General features: G+C 41.7%; 1 protein-coding gene across 1 annotated transcript in view; it reads left to right on the top strand.

Annotated features, from left to right (window-relative positions):
• Positions 1 to 833: 833 nt before the first annotated feature.
• KIAA1211L (KIAA1211 like) overlaps positions 834 to 24,010 on the top strand; it is a 54,332-nt gene continuing 31,155 nt past the window's right edge. Inside the window, exon 1 of the mRNA XM_030953712.1 lies at positions 834 to 967. Coding sequence (XP_030809572.1) covers positions 945 to 967 — 23 coding nt within the window. The 5' untranslated portion in view covers positions 834 to 944. The remainder of the gene's footprint in view (positions 968 to 24,010) is intronic.

Genomic DNA, 24,010 nt, shown 5'->3' on the forward strand with positions numbered 1-24,010 from the left:
GCTGACAAAAGTAGGAGTTCACTGGAACAAATGAGTGTTCACCCAGCTAACACTTATTTCTGTCTTTTCTTTTGCTGTAAGATTACTCAAAGATGGTCTAGTACAACACTGTTCCAACAGCTACTGTAAGCAGAAGATACTCTGGGTATAATCGGACTCTGTACACTGATGACTGATCACACAAATGTGATAATTCTTATGACAGGATCTGTGGCTTTGAGGTTCATTGTAGAAGCCAGATTGTGCCTTATTTGCTGTTAAGGCTTAATAGAATTGCCCATTGATTTCTCTGCAGCCACGTCCCCCAAGGGATTTATTCATTCAGGGATTAAAATTGTTCCACGGTTGTCTGATTTGTTTAAAGATCATGCATTTCTCTTAATTGGAGACAGTGACCTCAAAAATAGCCAAAACCTTCCATTATCCTTATGTGGAAGAGAAAGGTGTACAAAAAAAAAAAGTCATATTCTAATTAATGAAGGCTCCTACATTTCTACTTTTGTACCTTCCTACTTCTGCTTGCTTGAGTCAAAAATGACTTGAAATATCTGTCTGATGAATTTGTTTGGAGTGGAAGGAAGCCAAGAATTATTTTAACAAATGTTTTAGCTTGACACTGAGTATGGAGGCTTAGTTTGCCAAGCTCGAAAAGTTAATAACTAGGCAGTTTTTGTGAGGCTTATATAGGGTGTGGGTCATCTTGAATGTCAGTTCCAATCTGTGTTACATATTTGTAGAGGAGCATATATCGTGGATGAATTGACATGTTCTCATAAGTTCTGTGTTTCTCTGAAACAGCAGATTAGTTTTGAGAAACTGTGGCACATAGTGCAGTCAGCAGAGAAGCTGAAAGGACTTCAGGAAATCGGCTCCTTCTAAGTGCTGGACAAAATTTCTGAGGTACCTGCAAATGTGTCTGGAGGAGCGTCGTGTTGGGTGCCGTGATGGTGCGAAGGGAACGTGTCTGGTAAGCTGGGTGCAGAGTACACTCAGGAGCATTATGGCTCCTGGGAAAGGTGGATGGAGTTCAGCTCCCTCAGAGAAGGGAGCCTGTAAGCACAGGGTCCCATGGTTTAGTGGGCTGTAGAGCTGTTGTCCTGTCTGCAGCCTCTTGGCGGTAGAACAGGCTCTCTTGCTTCTCTTCTGTGCCGGTGTTAATTCTTCCCACAGCTGTGAAAGAAATCAACAAAAGTCAATCTGAAAGTCAATCTGCTGCTGCTCCCACTTTTGCATGGGCATTTGAGATCACAGTGTAGTGTGTATGAAAAGCAATATGTGGGCAAGACAGAACAAGGATCTGCTGCAGATTCACTTGAGATCTGAGGCTGTCAAAACTTAGGTCAAAACCAGGCTTTTAGCTAATGTTAATCTGATGATGAAGCCAGATATAATCCTGGTAATTAAAAACAAAACCCCAAACAAACCTTGGTTCCATGGATGAAATAGAATTCATTGAAGAGGAGGGAGGCTTCTCTGAGCATCACTCCCTACTTTGTTCTGCCCCCAGTGAAGGGTGTTCTATCATTACCCCTTTTTAGGAACTTTTTTTTCAGTAACTATTCTTGCTTTCACTCAGACTTTCTGTAGCCTTTACTCCTGGTTTTTTTTCTGCAGAGTTTCTCCTTCCTTGCTTTATTCTTTTGCACAGAAACATCTCTGCCATACAAATACCTGCATTTGTGATTGCAATCTTAAGGGACACCTCTCTGCCCCAGAATATCAGTTGCTCCTTTGGACCCACCATGCATCTATAGTTGCTTTCATTATGTCCTTGGATAAGGGAGCTCTGTTGCATTTTACTCTTGATTTGAATTGCTTCAGTAATGCTTAAACCAGTTGCAACAAGGGGTTAACTTGAAATTTAACAGTGGAAGATGATAGGAGGAAAAGAAGTATATTTTTTCCTAGAAGCAAGTTGAAATCATGGGTTTGTAATAATATACCACTGCATATCTGATAATCCAGAGTCCCCAGGTGGGCTTCAACCCTTGAACAGGCAAAGTTTTATGACACTGAAGGTCAGTCCATTTCAGAAATACCTGAACTGAGTAAACAGTCTGGTTCCTCTGCCATTTGCATTGAGTCTGCACTATACAGAAGGATAATAGTAGCTGGCCTGCTGTTTTGACAAAATTATGCTCTTTAAACTGGTTACCAACGCTTGTGTAACACAATACTGTTAGCACAAGCATGAGAGTGTTTTTATTTGGACTCTGATGGAGTGCTTTAAGGAAGTGCTGTCTGCTCTAGAGTAAAAAGGTTGTTTCCATGACCTTTCTCACAGTGAGAGGATGTTTTTAGCAATAACTAATCTTATGAATCTGATATGAAATGATTCTGTGAGCAGAGAGCACAGTAAATTGTCATGTATACACAAATGATTTTTGGTCAGTTTTCTTGAAACATTCTCTGCAACTCTTGCAATGAGCCTGGTGTAGCAAGTTCCTTAGTCAAAGCAAAATACTGGCAATTAGAATTTTAAATCAGATTCTCTAGTTTTTACTTACTAGAGTCTGGTTTAATAACCAGCTCAGCTGCTTTGCCTTCTTATTCTGAATGAAAGTCACAAACTGTAGCTGAGTCACAAGATAAGAGGACTGTGTGTGCAGATAGGTACATCTCAACCTCCTGTTGAACTCCTAGGTACTTTGGATCTGTGGATGATGGTGTGAGAATTTCCAGCAAGGGCTTCTTGGTTCCACCTTCTCAAAACAAACTTGCAAATACTGCTGAAAAGTATTTCATTGTTTTTTCAATCACATCTGCTCCCACACAGCACTGCATTTGTCAGCTGTATTTCCATAATATAAAGTCTCATTTCCTCCTATCTTTTTGTATCTGACTAGTTGTTATTTTAATAGCCTCTATTTCGGAAGCATAGGGCAAAATAAAAGTGACCAATCTAGTTTTATTCATTGTATTTATAAGTGATTACACCATTTTGTTTTCTCAGTCCAGTCTTTGATATGGAATGTGGCTGGAATTTACAATAGAACTGAGCATCATCCTAACTGTTTATTTGGCTGTTAGAATTAGACTGAAGCTGAGTGCTTATACTAGCTCAGCCCAAAAGTCTGCTGTGATGTTATTAAAACTTTTTACTCCGTAACTGTCTGTACAGTTTGTAGTGATCTGGAGACAATATCTGCTTTAAAAGTTTAGGGTAAGGAAGCAAAAGCCATTTGCTAGTAAAGGTAATAGTGCTACTGTGATAGGAACATGCAAATGATCTACTTACATGAGAAGGTTCATTATCAAAATGATCTTCAACTTTTAGCTAGTCTGTGTGATGCTTCTTATTACTCAGCCACTTTGCTTACGAAGAGGAAATTGGCAAATACTGGGTGAGATCACTTCACTTTTTAAATGTCTTAATTAATTATATTGGATGTGTAATGCCTGATAAGATGCTGTTTGTTAAACCAGAACACCCTGGCAATTTTGTGCAGACTGCTTGCAAAGAGCATTATTTACTTTGCTGAGTCAAAGCACAAGGCTGAGTGTGTCAGAACCAAAGTTCATTGTGGAGCTGTAACCTGCCTCTTGTGGGGTGGACTCCAGTTACACCATCCCAAGTTATTCATCCTTTTGTCCCCTCACTTGAAGGACCTAAAAGTTACACCACCTGCCAAAGCTATGAGCGACTGAATATAATGAAGGAAATTAATACAAGTATCACTGTTATCTCTAATAAAATATCACTGGCTTACAGTGAAAACCTGAAGGGAAGTTAATAAAGGAATAAAGACATTGTGTGCTGCATAAATCAATGCTGATTTCACGTAGCTGTAAAAGTGAAGATGTAAATTGTTTACATACAACTGTCAATCCTAAGACTTTGAAAACCAGCTAAAACAGAAAATTACCTTTTCCTGGGCTTACATGTCATTGGAAAAAATAAAAGGTACTTAAGTCCCATTTTCTTAAAGGCGTTGTAGAATTTTACATCTTATTCTAGATTAGGAAAGCAGTTTGCTCCGCTGTGTAGTTATCAAATCAAATAATGCAATATTTAGTAACTAGATCACACTCAACTTATTTTAAAACAGATTATTTAAAAACATACCATGTAGTTAGTATAGCTTGAAACAGAAGATATATTTAAAAAGAAGAAGGAACTTTTCTGATTCTCTTTGGATGTTCAGATGACTTTCTGGGTATATAAAGGCTTTGTTTTCCTCAATTTTCTTTCTATTTCCCCTTTCCTTTTGATATCAGTCTTTCTTGCCTCTAGTAAAACCCAAGAAAAACCTGGACATGAAATAAGCTGGAGAATTGGACTCATATATCTAAAACTAAAAATTGTAGCAGGGGTAGGAGAATAAGAAAAGGAGATTATTAAAAGAAACTGTATTTGTAGAAATTTTTCATCCTTTTGCTTCAGAGGTTATGTACAGTAGCATGAAAGAGGGTGCCTATTTCTTCTCTTCTGTCTGACTTCTGCTTGGCAGCTCTTCCTGCAGGCAGCCAGAATCCAGTCCAGGTGGGCTCAGCTCATTGCTGGTGGTAGTACTGCCCTCCTGCTCCAATGATGGCTGTAAGGAAATGGAGATAGATGGCAGTTCTGTGAGTGTTGTTTGAGGAACACAGAGCGCTTGGGAACTCGAGTGGTTGCCCTTTGAATCATTTGAATCATAGTACATGTGTGAGGACACTGGTATCACTCTGTGTTGCATGGAGTTTTGGCTTTTTAATTCTTCTGAAATTGCTTATGCTTCCTCTGGACATTGTCCTTCAATAGTAATAGAACTTTTATGACTAGTCATGAAACAGTAAAAATTGTAAAACCCAGCCTAGAGCTGAAGCAGTTGTGTCATCATAAATGTATTCAGAGCATACTCATACACACAGAGGGAAATGAACTACACTGGTACTTGGCAGTGCTAGATTAGCAGTTGGACTTGATGGCCTCTAAGATGTTTTCCAGCCTAAATGGTTCTGTGATTGGTACCTAAATAGTGTATGCTGAGATTTGCATAGAAGACCATTGTTTCTTACTGTAGTCTTCCCGTCCCTACCAGCCAGTGTATGCCTTGGGTACTGTACTGTATTATATATATTATAATGGGTTGTTTCAGCGGCCAGTGGGTGTGTTTGCATCAACTTCAGCCTAGATGGAACAAGAGCTGTAAGCATGCAGAGACATAGACTGCAGTGCAGGCTAGACAAGCTCTCTGAGGACTGAAGATGCTGTGTTGTTCTCTTTTCCTTGTTGCTCTTGTAATACAGAGGTGCACATGTCCCCAGCCTAAGTCATCTCACTAGATGGTGTGAACTATTTAGCTCTCAAAGGGAAAAGGAATTCTTTGTTCCCCATCTCACAGCTCCTTTTCTCAGGAGATCCTCTCTTAGTTACCATGGATATGTAAACTGGTGGTACAGTCTTCCCATCCTTTATTGGTACACCTACTAACATCTGCATCAGTGCAGCTTTCAAATATAGGCCTGGTTTGTGCTGGATCTGGCTAAATCTGGAGCTGTTTTACACATTTCTTTGACACATTGGTTTTGGCTGGTCGTTCTACCTTTTTGAGCAGATGTAACATTTCATAACTTGTCACTGAATTTTTATCCTTCCATTCATGATGGTGACAACCAGAAATCTAATTGTGAGCCACCAATGTGAAGCATATAAAGCAGCTTGGGAATTTCAAGAAATCTGTTTCTCAGCACCCCTCCCTTGAACATTGGGTGGTGTACGAAGTATGAGGTTACATAGAGACCTGGAGCAGGTGGGTCAATTCCATACAGTTCAGTAGAAAAGGAATTTGCATTGCAAAAGAATTTGTACATCTTATTCTTCAGTGACACTCAAGCCCAATTGCACTTGATTTGACACTAACTGGCTAGTTAAGGAATCTTTCTTTAGGCTTCAGTGGACATTGGATCAGAGCTGCTGAGACCAAGGGCACTGAACCACCTGGTTAGGTTTATTACCTTCATAACTAGGTAGGAAGCTCTGGAAAACTAGGACCAGCTCTGTAGCATCAGCATTTATCTAAACATTAAGAGATAAAGACACTGCAAACGTGACACTGTTCCCACTTACTTCATCATGTAATGCGTGGAGAAGGTGGAGAGTAGACAGGCTACTGGCTGTCAGCTGAGTCACAGGGGAAACAGAAAATGACAAGTGTATTAGCAAATTTAAATATACAGAGAAGCATTGAAGTAGGAGTTCTCAAGCTTTTGTTCGCTTACACTGTTTGGATAAGCTGTTGGTCTTTTGTGGCATTCAGATATGAAATACAGTAAATATTTTTTCATGACATTTTTTCTGTCTTTACATATAAAAGAAAGCCACAATAGTAATGAGAGGATTAGCAAATGTGTTTGTTAAGTGTTGCTGCGGCTGTGATTTTTCCAGAGCCATGTGAGATCTTCTCAAGTATGAATAGCATCAAGGTTTTTACTGCTCTTATTATTTAATTGTATTCTTACAGTATTCAAAGGACTCAACCAGCACAAGAAGCTATTGTGCTTGGAACTGTGCAAACACTCGAGACAGAATAGTCTCTAAAAAATTCTGAGTATAACGCAACAAGACAGGTAAAGCATGCGCATTCAGGCAGCTCCATAATACCTTGCTGCTAGGCATTTAGGTGGGGTCATAACAAGACTTTTTGTCATCTTTCCCTTCCTCTTCCTCTTATGCAGCTTCTGTCCTCCTCCTGACACCATTCCCAGCCAGCTGCTATTGCAGTTTTGCAAGCCCTTGCTCTGGCACTGCTCCTGTAGGGCAGCCCAGGCTGGGCACCCTGCAGGGTGCAGGCATGGTCCCATATCCACATCACTTATTTCACAAGAGTCCTCATACATTTTCACTGCAAAGAGCAAGACAGGTGCTGAAGACTGGAAAATGATTTGAATGTTCCAAGTCAAGTTTTTTCCCACACAGCATTTGTTTCTTTTGGAAGTCTGCACGCAATTCTCTGCACTTTGCTGCTGCAAAGCTTGATGTCTTCTCTTTGTACAAGAACATGCACAGCCAGCTGCTGGGGCTGCAAATCCTGTTTCCAAGAAATAGCTGCAACACAGACTACTTTCCATCATTGAACACGGTTCACAGTTCTTCTTGGTACCTGTCTTTGCTCTGGCTTTGTACTTTGTTCCCTCTTAAAAGCTTTGCTTCTACTCTAATGGCTCTCAAAGGGACAAGGAGAAAATTCCTGTTGGTGGAGCAAGGCATTACCCAGATCTGCCAGTCTGCCTGCCATACTATTTTGGATGCCAAGTTGACAGCAAGAATGAATTTATGCCATGAGATTGAAAAGGAAGTGTATCATTCAGCTGTTTGGACCAGCAGATGGCAAATGTAAAGGAAAAAAAAATCAATCTAAGAGCCAATTCAGAGAACAGACATTAAATAAAACCATCTGGCAAACATTTGAAGGGAGAGAAGATGATGAGACCAAGTTCTGCTTTAAATATCTGCTCACATTGAGAGGAAGTTGGTGGGAACTCACACCATGGGAGAGCAGGCTTTGAGCCTATAAGGAGTCCTGTGTAGTGTCAAAGCCTGTGGCAGTGTTGAGGACTTATAAGGACCCTAAACTATCAAGCCTAAGCAGCAGCATTCCTGCCTGTGTGAGGTCCTGGTGATACTCATCACAGAACAGTGAATACAGAACTGCTTGATCCCCCATGACAGGATTGAAAAGATCACACCTAGGAAACTCATTTGTAGAAAGAGACTAGAAAGATAAGCATGGAAGTAAGCAAAGAGGGTGATCTAATATTAGTTGTGGAAGCTCCATCCTTGGAAGTGTTCAAGGCCAGGTTGGGTGGGGCTTTGAGCAGCCGATCTAGTGGAAGGTGTCCCTGCCCATGGCAGGGGGGATGGAACTAGATGATCTTTAGAGTCCCTTCCAACCCAAATCATTCTACGATTCTATGATATCACAAATTCTGAAAGACACTTATAAATCTATTTTTATGCCAATGCCATGTAATTTTGTTAATTTTCCCTACTACATTTTTTCCTGGAGAAGAAAGACGTTTGTGGCTTTGAACAGCTTTGTAGGCTTTTATGTAAAATTTCAAGAGAAACATTGTCCCTTGAAAAGGGAATTGGTATCTTACATAAGTGCCCAGCCTTTCTTTTGGAAACTTGCTCTCAGGGAATGTGATTTCAGAGCCCAGAAGTCTAGCAGATGTTATTACTATTTCTATTTTACAGGTCAGCGCTTTTGGTTTTTATGCTCTGAGAAATGCCTACAGCTGCTAGCCTGTCTTTTATGTTATAAAAACAAGTCAATTCTGTATCGTATTCTTAATTTATACATGATTTTTTTCTCTTTCTGGTAAAATGGGGATACTGTTGAACATTGCAAAAACATCTAGTAACCAACAGTTTTGTTAGCAGACTGTGTCATCTTATTTCCATGAAGGGCAACAGTGGATAATTGTGCAGTGAATTTTGTCCTTGATATCCAGGCCCGTGGCATTAAACAGAACAAATAACCCCACCACTTAACTGCAGTAAAAGGAAAATATTTCAGTATTGTAACCTAAGTTTTTAATGCCTCTGTTGATAATAAGGTTCACATGAGTGATGATGTCATAGCAATATTTTGTGCATTAACTGTTGTTTTCAGACATTTACATGGGAAAAAGTTGCCAACTCTCACTGAACAAAATTTTCGAATATCTATTTTCTTTCCATTTCATCTGTGTTGTTACTGTTCAGTTGCTGTATCTGAGAAAGTTTTCTTTAGTTTCCCTCAGTGTCTAATAGCCAGACTAACAAAAAGGCAGTATTTCTGTCTCTCTGCTCACATGAATAATTCATTGCCCTGCATTTTCTTGCGCCAAGTAAATTTCAACTCTTGCTTTTGTAAAGATGGTTTACGAGAGGTCCTGGACACACAGAAATTAGTTTTCTGCCTTCAGACACGTCATTATCTTTATTGAGAGGGAAGTAACTGTTTATTTCTGTTAAATTTTGGTTAAAGAATTTACTATGCTGAGTGTTAGAGGGATGGTATCCTTTAATTGAAGTTGGAGTTTGGCAGGTTTTTTCAGTGCTGTTCTGCTGCTATTCCCCCCAGCTCAGCTGAACAATGGGCTGGAGAGATGCTGGCAGTGTTGCTTGGTTACAATTCAGCAGCGTGAATCAGTGCTTCACGCAGCTCCTTCTGCTCTGAACAATGCGGAGACTTCTCGGCACTGTGTCACTGATGTGAGCGGAGATGTGAGCAGATTAGGGACCATCTCAATTACTGTAACACTACACCTTTGCAGAGGGATTTGGACGGCTGTGTTTGAATTTCAGGGGTTGAAGTCAGGCAATTTGGAGCTGTCTGTTTTACATGGCTTTACAAGTACATAGCCAAGTAAAGCGATTTTTTAACAGTGTGTTTTGTTACAAGGTGTATTTGACAAGTTTGGTACTTTGGCATCCTTCTGTATTCATCGGGGAGATTAAATCCTTCATTAAGTATGTTCCTCTGGAATAGACATGCTATTTACTAAAGCCCACCTGCAGGCGAAGTGAAACACCTAAGAGGAACTGCTACCTTCCTCTTATTGCATTTGCCCAAGTCTTAAGGTGGCATAAATTGAAACTGGTGGAGCTATGCCAGTTTAGACAATAGGAAGATGTGACAGGTTATTTTTAACACTATGGAGTGAATTTTCTCTACCCCACTTAAATCCGTTTTACTACCTACCTGTTCCTGCTGTTCAAGGCATGACTGGAGAAAATGTTAGAAGAGAGGGGAGGTGTCCAATTTGTGCTTTCCATGGAATCAGCATTTCCAACAGCATTGTTTCTGTCTACATATTTTTTCTAACTTTTGCATGAATTCTGAAATTATTTTCTTCTTCTTCTCTCTTAGGCTCAGCAGTTCTCCATTTCTTCTCAAATCAACCACTCTTGTGTCTTTTTATTTCTCTTTGCCTCTATTAAGGATCTCACTAGTAAAAGGTTATATTTGCCACATCTTTGATCTTGCCAAGCTTTCTCTGTTTTCTCTAATATCTGCTATTTAATGCAGCTTGTTGCATGGCTGAACATTAAAACCATTTGGAAGAATCTGTAGGAAAAAATGCACTGAGGTGCCATGCACTTCACTTGGTTTGCAAAAGCTGAATCGATAGTAAAAAATTAGTCTAGAACTATCAAAACCACAAATATTTCTATGAGTAGATTCTCTGCACTCCTTTGCCTCCTGGTGATGGTGTCTGTAAGATGGCCTTTCATCAGAAGATTGTTTCAGAGTATCTGCACTGCTTAAAAATCAGTTGCACTGCACAAAGCTGTGATTTCTGATTTGTGCTGTGTTGTTATATGATCAGTTTTTGTTTAGCAGCAGATGAGTATATATTTAATATCTTAAATTTGCAGTATGTTTCCTCCAAATGCGTATTGTTTATCTACAGGGATTTTAATTTTTTGAGTCTATTTAAAACCTAGACTAATTTAACCATGCTGAATTCAGACTGTGGCATTCATAACTATTATGTCTGGAAATTTAAGTTCTTATGGGACAGGACTTAACTCTGACCTCTTCATGTTTCTGCAATAAAATGAGAAAGGAAAATGAATGAAAGAACTATAATTTACCTATCAATATGATGAGCTTCAGCTCCTGATCAGAGCTTGAAGCACCATAATACTCATCTAGTTTTGGGCAGTTATATTTGCTGCAGGGATAAACTGATTCCCTGGATAAATAGAGACGTTTATGGGGAGGTAGAGATCTGAAGCATAGCTAAGAGACTGCTTCCTGACCTCAGGCCTGTGCTGAACACAGATTTATCAGGCCACTGGAGCTGGCTACAGTGAAGGAGAGCCTTTTTGGGGATACACTGCATGCATGAGGAGTGAGCATTAGGTGTGCCATGGCACAGCTGAGCGGGGCTGGCGTTCTGCCATGACACTTGTGTGCCCTTCCCTTCTACCACCTAGAAGGCTATTGTGGAGTAATTCCTTCTAAGGTCATAGCAGGACTTCTCTAGACATCACAGGCCAGTTCTCCTGTCCCTAAGACCCTTCTTTAGGAGAGCAGTTGCCTGAGTGGTGGTTGGATGGTAGGGACATGCATTGCAAACAGAAGTAGGTACACCCGCTGCAAACTCTTGCAGAGATATGGAAGCTACTGCCCTGGCTGAGCTGGAGTATGAGCTGAATATCCTCACAGATAATCCTGTCTGGGACTGGCAGAATCTACTTGAGCAATGAGGGAGTTGCTCACGTGTGAGAATGTGCTCAGATGTGATGGAGAAGCAGCTGGCTGGAATGAAAGGACTTGTTTCTGCACCGATACCCCTCAGCCCTCTCAGCCTCATGGGCCCCTCCAGCCTGTGGGAGCCTTGCCACATGTGGTGTGCACAGCACTGCTTTCATGCCATTTTTGCCAAGAAGTTCCTTGGAGCCAGTAGAAAGCAAACAGGCATCTTTTCCAGATAATTGGGTCTTTGACATTTGTGTTATGCTGCATATGAGGAGGCATTACTTCCTTTTGCTATGCAGGATGATAGGGCCAGGTATGCCCCATCCAAGGACTCAGAGGTACTATAGCTCTTCAGGTCTGGCTCAGCACTTACTTTTCATCTTTTAGAAAAAACGTTCTGAGGAATTCACAAGCTAAATATAGTAATTAATACAATGGCATGGCAATAACTTAAAATACTTACATGGCCAGAAAATGCAGAGTTCTTGTGTCATCATAAACTTCCCCGGTTTGCTGCCTTTCAGTTTTCTATGTTGAGTTTGGCTTTAGATTATTTTTCATAGTGTCGTGTATGGGATAACTTTTTTTTTGTTTTCATATGCTTAATATTCTCTCATTGCATTTGTTAATGTTGAGGCTGTGCACATGGTGGGTGGTTTCTTCTGCTTTATTTAATGACCAGATTTGAAGCAGATCTTATTTTAAGGTTAAAAACTTTCTGGTTTCATTGACATGAAGAGCAGAAAATGTCACCCTCCATTTTTGTGTGTGTGCATCCTATTTTCACAACAGGTACCTTTTTATCATAAAAATATCTCAGCAGCTGTCCCTTTGTCCTGGGTGCTATGCAGTGGCCTTTACAAAGCCAGGAGTAACTTTTGGCATGGCCCTCCCTTTCCAGGAAGGACCCAGCTAAGCTTCCTGAGTAACATCAGCCTCTGCTAAGAATTCAGGTCAGGATCTCCCTGCTTGTTACCTAGCAACTGGGGGATACTGGTGCTTTTTCCTCTGACCGACTCCTTCCGCGTTAGATCCAGGGATCACTTGGGGAAGGATCAGGGCAGTGCTCATAACTCATGCTCTGGGAAGGCAGGGTAGCCCCATGCTGGCTATCTGATGAGGTGTAGGATGTGCTGCCCAAGTCAAACGGAATTGAGACTTTCAGAATTCTCTGCACAAACTTGAAAGTGCCTCTGCTGGTTTTGCTACCACTTAAATGTCTGGCAAGGTGACAGATCCCTTCTGAAACACCAGTAGCCTTTTGTGGTGTGTTGAATCTGACAAACAGGAACCTACGCAGGTAAGCAGCTGAAGAAAGTTTTTGTCTGAGGTACTTGAAGGGTTGTTTTCCTCCAGGTGAAACGTGTTTCTTGGTTACACAGGTGCACAACATTCAGTTCTGGGACTATTGACCTGCCTTTGTACTTATTAAAGTTTCATTGGATGGTAAGTAAAAAAGTTAAGTAGAAAGATGAACTGTCTTCCCTTGTTCTTTGTGGTGTGTGTTTATATATAAATTGCTGAAAGCAACCTTTAAACTTTTCTGGTTAATTTATTGTAGAACTGGCTAATGAAAAATCTTTAAGTGATCAAGAGTTATTGGTTGCCATGCTCTCACTGCAACTCACTGCTGGTAGCATATTTGCAAAATAGAAAGCAGCAAGTCCCTCTGGCTGTGTATTGTTTGCAGAGGCCAGCAATCATTGCCTCTGGTTAGAAACACAATGGAATTTTTTCCCCCTGTGATAGATTACAAGCAGAAACCCTTTGTCAAATGTAAAAATTAGAGTGATGTGCTGTTCTAAGAAAAATACTTACAAACAAAAAAAAGTCTCCCTTGTATTGTAGCTTCTCTTCTCACAAATGGTAGAGATGGTGGGAATCAAACCAGAGTATGTTCATATCTGTTGCTGGTACAGGGCTGGCATGAGAGTTTTCTGAAGGACCACTCTTCAGAGAAAATACAGTTTTTATATTTTGAAAAACATGGAAATTAATGTTTCCAGGTACATACAAGCTGTTTAACTTGCCTTTTTCAGAAGTCTATAAGCAGCATATTCCATGTCTTCAGAAATATGAATTGATACAGCTCAAATTGACTTGAGCAAAGGCATGCCAAGTGACATCAGCCAAAGAACTGGCTGCACATCTCTGGGGCAGGTGCACTGCAAGTATGTTTATATGGTTTTTGCACAGAAGGTTGTAGTGGTGGATTCTGAATAGGGACATAAAAGATCAGATTATTTTTAAGCAATATATTTTCATTATTTCTAATATGGTGCTGTTTTAATTTGAGTGCTGACTCTAAGGTGTTCAGAAGCTGATTTCTTCAGAGAGACTAAGTGCAGCTTCAATTGATATTTTCCACATTTAGTATTCAGAAAAACAATTCCCAGAGTCTCACGTTGCATACCTGATACAGCAGCTGCTTTTTAGGTGTGCATGTCCAATTTGGTATCCCAGACTTTTTGTCTCTATCATACTTCTGGGAGTGCTCATACATTCACTCCTAGGACTCGCAGGGTGTGTGTCCACATTACAAGAGTGAAAAAATATATACCAGGTCAGTATCTTCATGCAGTTCACCATGTCCTTTATTACAAAAAGCTCTCCCAAGTGTGTAACTTCATACTACTGTCTGATTAGGGGATGTAGGACAGAGTAGGAAAAATATCTGTTTGAGGAGGTGCTTCACATTTCATTTAATTGTTCTGGTCTCTAGGTCAACAACTTTCAGGAGGCAGTTAACAGCAGAAACTTCTTCAGTAGCTTTGATCCAGCTCTCAGTAAAATAGCACCCTCAGAGCACAGTGTGGGACACAAGAGATTAAGTCACCCAGCAGCTCCTGATCTTTTCTCTGTTCGCAAAGCCGGGTAGCATCCTCTTAGTAGTGCTCTTCTGGCAGAGCTAGGAGCTCTGCTAGATATCTCATTCCCTACCCATTGCTGTGACTGACAAATATTTTTAAAATGTTTAAAAAAAGGAGGCCCCTAAGCAAAGAGGATCAGAATTTCTTCAGGCTTGAGCTAGTATATTTGCCAACTGCATGTAAAAGGCTAAATATTTTCCCATTTTATCTACACCAGAGACACTCTGTAGATTCACAGATGGCTGGGCCCTTGCAAATTCAGCCAAGGGAGCGTATGCTGGCACTTCAGGGTTTGAAAAGAAGCTGGAATGGGTCCTGTAGGCTTGTATTGGCAGTCAGCAGCAGCATCTGGGTGGTTGGACCTAGGAAAGAGCCAAGTCTGGAAAGGTTATTGCAAGACTAGCCTTGCATGAACAGTATTTTTTTGACAGTAAATAGCTCAAACATGTACTTGGACTCTTCAGTAGTCAAAAGGAGGCAGGTGAATGTTTTCTCTCTATTTGTCTGTCAACATGTGCAAGCCTAATTAGGAGCTGAGAAGCTTAAACCCAAGAGTTATCTTTGTGTCATTTAGCTATAGAGGCTGCCTGGAACCCAGTGTCTGGGCATCTGGCTGCCGGAAGAGGTGAGCTTGGAGTAGGGCAGGTGCAGGGAAGAGTTAGTAAAATGTCAGGATAATAGAGAGCTTCTCTCTGTGAGGAAATGAGGATGCCATGACTTATTTGGCTTTGCAGATGAAGGCTGAAAGAGGAGATGGACATCTTCTCTAAATACCTGTGGCAAAAGAAAAAGGCTCCTTCAAGGAAAGTATTACATTAGCACAAAAGCAAACAGGTATACACTGGTCATTTAGTCTGGGATTTTCTAACCATCAGAGTTACCAAGTTCTGGAATAGCATTTGAATTTGAATAGTTTTTGAAATAAGACTTTAATCAGCCTGTGGAGGGCTTATATTGAGTGTTTGCTTGCAGTGAATGCTCAGGAAATTCGCTCTGATAGTATGTTCCCAAGTTTTATTATGAAACACCTATATGAAGCTCGAAGATATAAATGTATCAAAACGTTCCTCAGGATTTTCTTAAGGAGTTTTCACCACATGACAGAACTGAAAAAGTCCAGGCAATGCATGGAGCTCCTGCAGTGAGAAGGACCTGATAGGTGGGATGCATCTGATAGTGATAGGTCTTGCAAAACCACAGAGCTAAACAGCCTTTGTGAGCAAAATGACTCATCTGACTTTGGACATGCCCAAGGGACCAGCAAAAGGCCAAGAAGTGCCCTTCTAAGATGCCGTGAGACTGATTATTTTGGACTTGAGTTTCTGATTTTTTTCTGTAACTAGCTCCATACACATGGAATTTTCACCTACCTCCCTGGGAAAGCAAGCAAAACACAGCAGTTTGAGGCAGGGAGTTCCCTCCCTGGGAGTGATGGGGTGACCCTGGAGGTCTGTGCCATGCCTGAGAGACAAGTTGTTCCTGACTGAAACCACTTTGATGGTTTCACTCTGCACCACCTGCCTTGGTAGGAATTATTGCAGACCCACAGGAGGTGGGAGAAAAGCCCACACAAGTAGGGTTTTTAAAGCACAGCTTTGCTTTTTGAGCTTTGATTAGGAATACTGCTCTGCCACCCTCTCTCCCAATGGTGTCCCTTTTGCTGCCCATGGGGATATTGTCTGCTTCTCTGTCTCTCTTCCTACATCTAGGCTCTTTCTAGCATATGAATATCAATGGCATTTAATTTATGAATGCTGCAGTACATTTTGTTGTGCTTATTTAAATAAGGCAGAGATCAAGCATTGTACAGTCACATGTAAAGGTGATGGCAGATGAGTGCTCTTTATGTCATGCTGGATTTCTGCTGCACACTTGCATTTATATTTGCCAAATTACAGGCAGGAAATTTTTGAATTAATGACAAATATTTCCCAACAGTAGTTACTTAAGTGCCTGCATATGTTAAATTAACCATAATAATCTTGTCATAGTCATGAATTAATAACCTGCATCTCATTGGGCTTTTGAGAATTGAAGTAAAACATTTGTGGTACATTCAAAGAAGGGAGCCTGGGGATAAGTGGGATGTCTCCAAATGGCTTTACATTTCTGTCCCCACCATCCTATCCCCCTTGCCAAGTAAGCCCCAAAGGCTACACAGGAACCTGAAAATTAGGTTTAGAAGGGCCAGAAAGGAAGAGATCTCCTCTGCAGAGGAGCGTCTCTTTCAGGTGAAGTGATTTACACTTAGTCACTCCTGAAATGTCTTCCTCTCTCCATTGCTGAGAGGGAGATGCTGCCAGAGGCAAGTGTGCACACAAGAGATTTCTGACAGAGATCTTAAGCAGTGAGGAGTTTAACAAGGAAGGTGCTTATCATGTCAGAGGGGGATGGAAAGAGCTTCTGTCCCAGTGGCAGAAAGGAGAAGAGGCTGGGGGCAAGTGGGAAAAGGGAGACATTTCTCACAGTGTATTCCCCATCCATCCATGGAACCCCTTCCAGTGGAGACCTGGGGAGCATGATCAAGTTCCCTTTGCCTCCTGTGTTCCACTACCCCACAAGGTGCCAGGGGGATCTGGGCCCTAGGCCAGAGAGGGCACATCAGTCTATGCCATTGGCTCCAGCTGAGCTGGATGTAGGCACAGGCCTGGAGCTGAGCATCACTTCTGCATGACAGGCTTGCTCTGGTCCCTGCTCTGGGAGTAACAGCTTGAAAAACATCAGGAGAAGCATGTAACCTCTCTTGTGAGGAGAGGCTGCAGGAGCTGGACCTCTTTAGTCTAGAGAAGACTGAGAGGGGATCTTATTAATGGATATAAATATCTGAATGGCAGGTGTCAGGAGGATGGTGCCAGACTCTTTCCAGTGGTGCCCAGTGACAGGATGAGAGCAAAGGCTATAAACTAAAACACAAGAAGATTTACCTCAGCATGAAGAACATCTTTATGTATGAGGATGACAGTACAGTGGAACAGGTTGCCCAGGGAGGCGATGGAATTTCTCTCTCTGGAGACATTCAAAAACCCACGTGGACATGTTCCTATGTCACCTGCTCCAGGTGACCCTACCTTGGCAGGGGGCTTGGGCCAGATGATCTCCAGGGCTCCCTTCCAACCCTAACAATTCTGTGATTCTCTGCTACACTTTCTACTTCCCAGTCCAAGGGAATGAGTGGGCTTGTGCAGGTGGCACACTAGAGACTTGCGTCTGGATTTCTGACAAGGTGGCAGTAAAAACTATTAGGCTGCATTCAGGGTTTTGACTTTCAAAAGTCTGCAAGTCTGAAGCAGCAGCTGGAGGTGATACATACAGAATGGCTCGCCAGAGGTTATATTTGCTGAGATTATTGCTGCAGGGAAGGAGTGAACGAGAAAACAAGAATCTGAGCTAGTGGCAGTTATTTCCATTTGCTCATATCTTTGCTTTGGAGCACAGTGTGGTTTGGAGCATGGACCTGCAAGTAAATGAGATAAGAGCTACAGAAAAACATTTCCTCTCTTTCAAATATAAAGAACAATTATGTCCTGAATAGATAGTAAGTATGAAAAGTTTGCAAGTTCATGTCATGAAGGGAGGAAATGACAAATAATTATGGCTCTTACATTGGTGAAATCCTGATTGTTTTTCTTATAGACTGTGGAGAAGGGTTCCAAACAAAGATGAAAAGACTCAGCCATGATGTTTATTGTGGCACAGAAAGGAACCTTCCAGTCTTTTTGTGTAGGAAATTATTTGGATTATGAAGTCCAGCTTAACTGGACTCCTACCTGAAACCTCTGAGGAAGTAATGTATTACGGTAACCTTGTGTTAAAAATCTCATGCTCTTCCTTCTAAAAGTGATCTGAATGTTACTGGTGCGGAGGAAAGATAAAGGAGCCCGTGGCTCATCTGTCTCCCATCAGGGCTCAAGAAAATAATTATAATTTGAAGGCTGAGAGGGCCTAAATTAGGAAGGGTCAAAAGAAGCTAAATAAGGTCCTTTTCCAATGAAAGCATGCCACTTGTACTACCTCAGAGCAAGCCTCGTACAACAGTTAAACAAGAGGCTGTTCAGCTTTGCATTTGACCTGTGGGGTTTAATGCAACAGGAATGTGGAATGTGTTTACAAGGTAGCAGTTATTGCTGAAATATGTGAATGCTGTTGCCTGGGGAAATTTCAGAGGATTGTGACTGTGCTGACAGTGGCTGTACTTCTTGGACGGACTGTGTGGATGCTGGGGAGGAAACTGCCCCAGAGTCTGCAATCTACAGAGAGAATGCAGGGCATGATGCTCCCCTTCCCCACCTTCAGCTGGATCTCACTCCATTCTTGCTGCTCCTCCGTGCTAGGATGACCCAGGAGTGTGCCCTTGTCCTTGTGCTGGAGACATGGCTTCTTGTTATCCCTGCATCCGAGGGGACTCCAGGTTAGCACGCGGCTGCAGCCGGTTCAGCAGAGTGGGCCGGGCTGGAATGAGGTAGAGCTGGGGATTGAGAGCCCCTGATGGCACCTCTCATGAGCAGGTCCTGAAATCAGCCTGCTTATGTTCTGCCTAGTCTCAGCTGGTAGGCTGGTGTATCTCTGCCTGGAAGGACTCAGGCTTCTCCTAGAAATATCTACTTCGTTCTCTTTGCATTTTCCAACTTTCTCTTTTTTTCCCTCTCTATTTTAAATGTCCAGCATTAAGACTATTCTGCACATGGTGATTTCAATAATTCTTTTATCCTTCCAGCATAGGAATTCCCAAGGAAGCTAGTAAAGCCCAGCTCAGCCTCTTTATTTCATTCACTTTCCTTCTTACTTAAGTTTGCCTAATTTTCATCGTACTAATGGCAAAATATTTGGAAGTAGGCATAGGATATAACTATATTCTGTATTCAGTTGAACCCAACATTTTAAAAGATTTGTCATTAACTTTTAAAGAAACTTCATAAAACTGTTGAAATTATGCTGTTGACTATACCACACATTATGGAGCTGTGAAATTTGGGCCAAATTCAGCTCTAGATGTTGTCTGGTTAACTTGGCCCACTGAGTCTCCTTCAGAATAGCAGATAAAGCTGAACAAGGATCTCATTCCAGGTACTGCTAAACACTTTCTGCATCTTAAACTCCCATTAACCTCTGCACTGTACAAGAACATCCTTACATTAGGCTAATTGATGGGGCAGCAGGTGTCAGTGAGCCATGGTTCAGGGCTTGCTGTGCTTACAGGGGAGACTTACTCTTCCTTCACCACAAAGCAAGTGTGTGTGTGTGTGTGCAGGTGAATAGACAATTTATTGTATTCATGGTTCCAAAAAAACAAGCATCAATGAAAGCCCTGTTATATTTCCATGAATTTAAAAGCGCTGAGACCTTATAACACTGTTGGTATTTCTACTCATTCTGAATACCAAAAGACCTGGTATAATTATTTTTGTGAAATAGCTTCAGGAATGTTCCCATCGCTGAGTTCAACAGTAATTGCAATTGCAATATGTAGAATCAAATGTAATTTTGTTCTAACTAAAGAAAGGCCTTTTACTTTATTTTCCCTTTTGCTTTTCAAGGAAAGGCACAGTGAATTTTTAATACTTCACTGACACTTGACTCTGAGTGTTGTTAGCCTACTATTGTAAAAAAGTATGACCTTCTTCAGAACATTATTAGCAAAATATTCTATGTGAACACTCAGTATTATTTAAGTTAAAAATATAGATTGTGCTTCTACCAGTAAAAATGGCTGGTACAGACCTAAAAGTCTGGTAGTATACTGAGCTGCTTGTGCTCATAAATATAGCAGAGGATCTCTGGTAGGCAGCTAGCTAGGGGAGATCTGGTGTCTTTGCATAGAACAGCTATTGCCTTTATTATCCCTAAATGCTGAGGAAGAAGGAGATCCAATGTGGCTTTTTTACTTTAACAGTTCTATTTATAATCATGCCTTCCATGTTGGTGGAATAAATCTCCTGGCCCCTCTATTAAATCACAAAACCGAAAAGACTGAAAACAAGAAAGAAGGATTAATGCATAGGAATAAGACATTTCACATGAGTTTGCTTTATTCTTTTGCCCATGCAGACTCCTCCCCCCGCCCCCCTTCCTGTAATTCTTTTATATGGTTGCTTTGCTTTGGTTTTGGTTTGTTGGGGTTTTTGGTTTGTTTAAAGAAAGCATGCAAGTCAAACTAAGGCTTTTCCCATGAACAAGTGTGGGCTTGTGAAGGTTTATACCCTCAAGTTACTGGGTTCTATAAGGGAAGGAAGTTCCCTTCACCCTTCTGGAACACCTTATTCCCTGCACTATCCAGGACAGCAGACTGGGCAGTCCTAGTAAGGCCTTCTGGCTACTTTTTTTGTGTGTTCTGCTGCAATGCACTGTATTAAAAAATAAAAATCTCATTCCTCACAAACTGCTCGGGAGGAAAGTTTATTTTATGAAGTGTTTCTCAGCTCTCTCAAAAATGCTGAGAGAAGGACGGACTATTAATTCTTGGGAGGGAAAAAAAAGGTAGAAAATGAAGGTTTTTACCTCTCCCTCCCATCCCTTGGAAATGTACTGTGCTTGTAATAGAGAAAGGAATGTGCCCTTGGCAGGGGCATGGCAGAAGGGCTGATGAGGATCTGATGAGAATCTGCACAGCCTTTGGGATAGCAGGGGCAGATGCATCAGAGGGTAATTTGGACTGGTTAGGCAAAGGAAAATACACACTGCCCAACAGCAGTGGAAGACTGAAAACAACTGAATGCCCAGAAAACCCTTCAAGGACTGGGAAGAGTTCTCTGTTGTAGCCCCTAAAATCTCACCTGTGGTTCATGGCAGGTCTTGCTGTTTGCACAAAGGCTCAGGCTTGAAGCCCATGCAGCAAACTCTGTCCTATCTCCCCTGTCCAGTCTTCCTTCTAGCAAGTGTTTTATTACATGACATCCCTTGATGTCATGTCTCTTCTCAGTGATTACAGGAAAGTTTACATCGTATGCAACAGGAATTTGAGGGATAAATGCAAGAACTGCAAAGGCAAGGGCTGATGCAAAGGGGCAGCAGTGTGCCTATAGTTACACATTGCTGCTCCTTGTGGCACAGCTTGGTATTCTTCCACCTCCACCTGTGCTGAGCAAACTCTGGTGCAAAGAACAGCATTGGAAGAGATATGTGCTGGTGCAACTGACTTTTATTAGTTATTTCTGAGAGAAAAGGCAAATCACTCACAGCCAGCTCTATTCATTATGACAGTGAGTGGGAGGAGGATTAGAGGATCCTGAACTGGCAGAGTTTTAAAAGAGAAGGACATTGACTTATGTTCAGGATGTGTGTTGTCACCTGGATGCTGGCCTAGGACTCATGCAGCCATGGAGAGGATGCTGGCAGCAAAGACACTTGAGCCAGCCTTGCTCTGAGCACAAGGAGTGGCTCGTAGGCTCCCACCACACAATGTGCTCGTGCAATATGCAAATTGTCTTTTAACGTAAGAGCACACTGCACACATTGCATTAGCTGGAGATAAATGTTAGCCGCAAGCAAGGAAACAAAGCCTTTTATTAGCCAATAATGCAGATAAGAAAAGATGGGTAAAGTGTACCAGCTTCAGTGAGAGACAGATGAAAATGGATAGCAAACTACCATTTAGACAGCCAACCATTTGTGCAAATACCACATTTTTGTTGGTGTTCTCATGGACATCAGTGTAAAGTGCTAACAGCAAAGAACACAAGAAGAAGTCATAGACTTAGCAAAGCATTACTTTTTGTTTACTGACACACACCATTTGAACAAAATGGAAGGAAATGATTGTCTGCCAAATTTTGAAAACAAAAGGCAAAATTGTATACAAAAAATGAAAGGGTGTTTTTTTTCCTGGTTTGGCATGAAGTTTATTTTTGATATTTTATTTAGACTTGGTAGTAAAAACCAGTGCAGAAAATGTCTTCTTTTCTCAGAAAACGTCTTCTCTGAGTTAAATTATTTTTAATAATTCACAAATGATGAGGACACAGCTAGAATATATACTGTGGAAGTGCTGACATATTGTAGAAAGGCAGAATGACCATTCAGTCCCCATGCTGGCGTTCTGGATAAAGCTGCTAGGATGGCTGTGTGTATATAAGCATGCACTCAGGTGAATTTATTCCCTTGATTTAAAAATTGGAAGCCAAATAAAAAATGAAAAGTGGAACTCCTTTGGCCTAATGAGAGGTCTGAAGCGGGAAAATGTATGGCTTTGGAAATAGTGTTAGTTGTTATGAAATTCTCCTGTCCTTTTTATGAGCTTTTTGGATGTGTTTATACAGACTAATGAGATTCCCAGAGACCTGCTCCTCACTCATGTGGACACTCCTAATACCTGGGCTCATATGTGCTGTGCTAGCTCAGGGGGAGCACTTCACTATGCTTTTTAGACCTCCTCTTGCAAGTGATTCATCTTAGAAAGAAAAGTTCAAGATGATGGCTGCCCTTTGGAAATGACTTTATAATTGGACATACTGTGGGAGATTTAGTTTTGGCTAGGCTCTGAGCCCGACAGACTGCTTGAGCCTGGGGTTCTGGGCTGATGTGTGCTGTGTGGGACCTAAAGCCAGCATTGATATGGTGACCCTGGGGTAGGTCGCCTGAATGAGGCACGAACCGGCCGAGGTCAGAAATGGAGTTTGGGTCGAGCTCCTTTCATAAAACTGTTCTTGCAGCTAGTTCACCTTATTTCTGTGATGAGGTTCTCCTGAAAAACAGGAGACAAATAGTCCTGCCTGATGTGATGAATCCCAGAGTATTTGAAAACATTCTTCTATCTACCTATACAGGCCGGCTGGTAATGCCTGTGCCAGAAATTGTTAGTTATCTGACAGCAGCAAGTTTCCTTCAGATGTGGCCCGTAGTGGATGAGTGCATGGAAGTGCTTGAGGGAAACCCAACAGTTCTGTGTCAGAAGATGAATCATGGCAGTGACCATCAGTACCCAAGCAGTAGTAGCTACAATGACCTTATTGAAACCTTTGAACTTGGCTCTGGAGGACAGACAGAATTCCACAAAGTGCAGGAACTAAGAGACGGCGAAAATGAAGAAGAGAGCTCTAAAGATGAACTGTCGTGTCAGCTGACAGAACATGAGTACCTTCCCAGTAATTCTTCAACAGAACATGATAGACTTTGCACTGGAATGACCAGTCAGGATGGGGAAGAGGGAACTAGCTCATGTATGGAAGAATTTTTCAGTGAAAGGGCAGATGGGAATTTAAGAGCTTACAGACAGGATCTTATGATGGCAGCAGGCTATGGTGAAAGCATTGATATGGCTGCTGGGATTAAAGAAGAAAAGTCTCTCACTGGATTCTCCCATGCCGATAAGCTCTATCTTTGTCAGTGTGGAAAAAGCTTTACTTACAAAAGTCAGAGAGATCGGCATATGAGTATGCACCGTGGTCTTCGACCTTATGGGTGTGGTGTCTGTGATAAGAAATTCAAAATGAAACACCATCTTGTAGGCCATATGAAAATTCATATGCGCAGAAAACCGTGTAAGTGTAACATCTGTGGGAAAAGATTTATGTGGTGGGACAGTTTTCGTTGGCATGTGACCTCTTGTACCAAATCCTATCAGCTTCTAAAGGTGAGCAGAGTACTACTGAGGTAAACTTCTGAATCTTGGTAACAGCTCCACAGAATACCGACCACATGGTCTCAGTGTCCTTTTAAGCTCGGGAGGAGGGGCAGGTGAAGGGGTAGGTATGCCACCCACCAGGTAGGAAGCGGGGAAGGCTCAGGGGACAAATGACACTTGGCTAGGCCAATGACCCCAGGGCTGAGGGGCATCTTTTGAACTTCACCAATCATACGACGCCCTCGCTGGAATGTTAAGCTTGACGGACATCACCCAGCAAGGGGCAGGGGGAGGGGAAGGGAGAAGGTATTGGCACACCTGGGAGGGACTGGGATAGCTGAAAGAGGAAATTGCATCACACTGCAACAAGGCTCAAGCCTTGTCGGTTGGGAGCACTGAAAGTTGTT

The sequence above is a fragment of the Camarhynchus parvulus genome, chromosome 1 (assembly GCF_901933205.1).
Source record: "Camarhynchus parvulus chromosome 1, STF_HiC, whole genome shotgun sequence".
In the NCBI taxonomy this organism is placed as follows: Eukaryota; Metazoa; Chordata; class Aves; order Passeriformes; family Thraupidae; genus Camarhynchus; species Camarhynchus parvulus.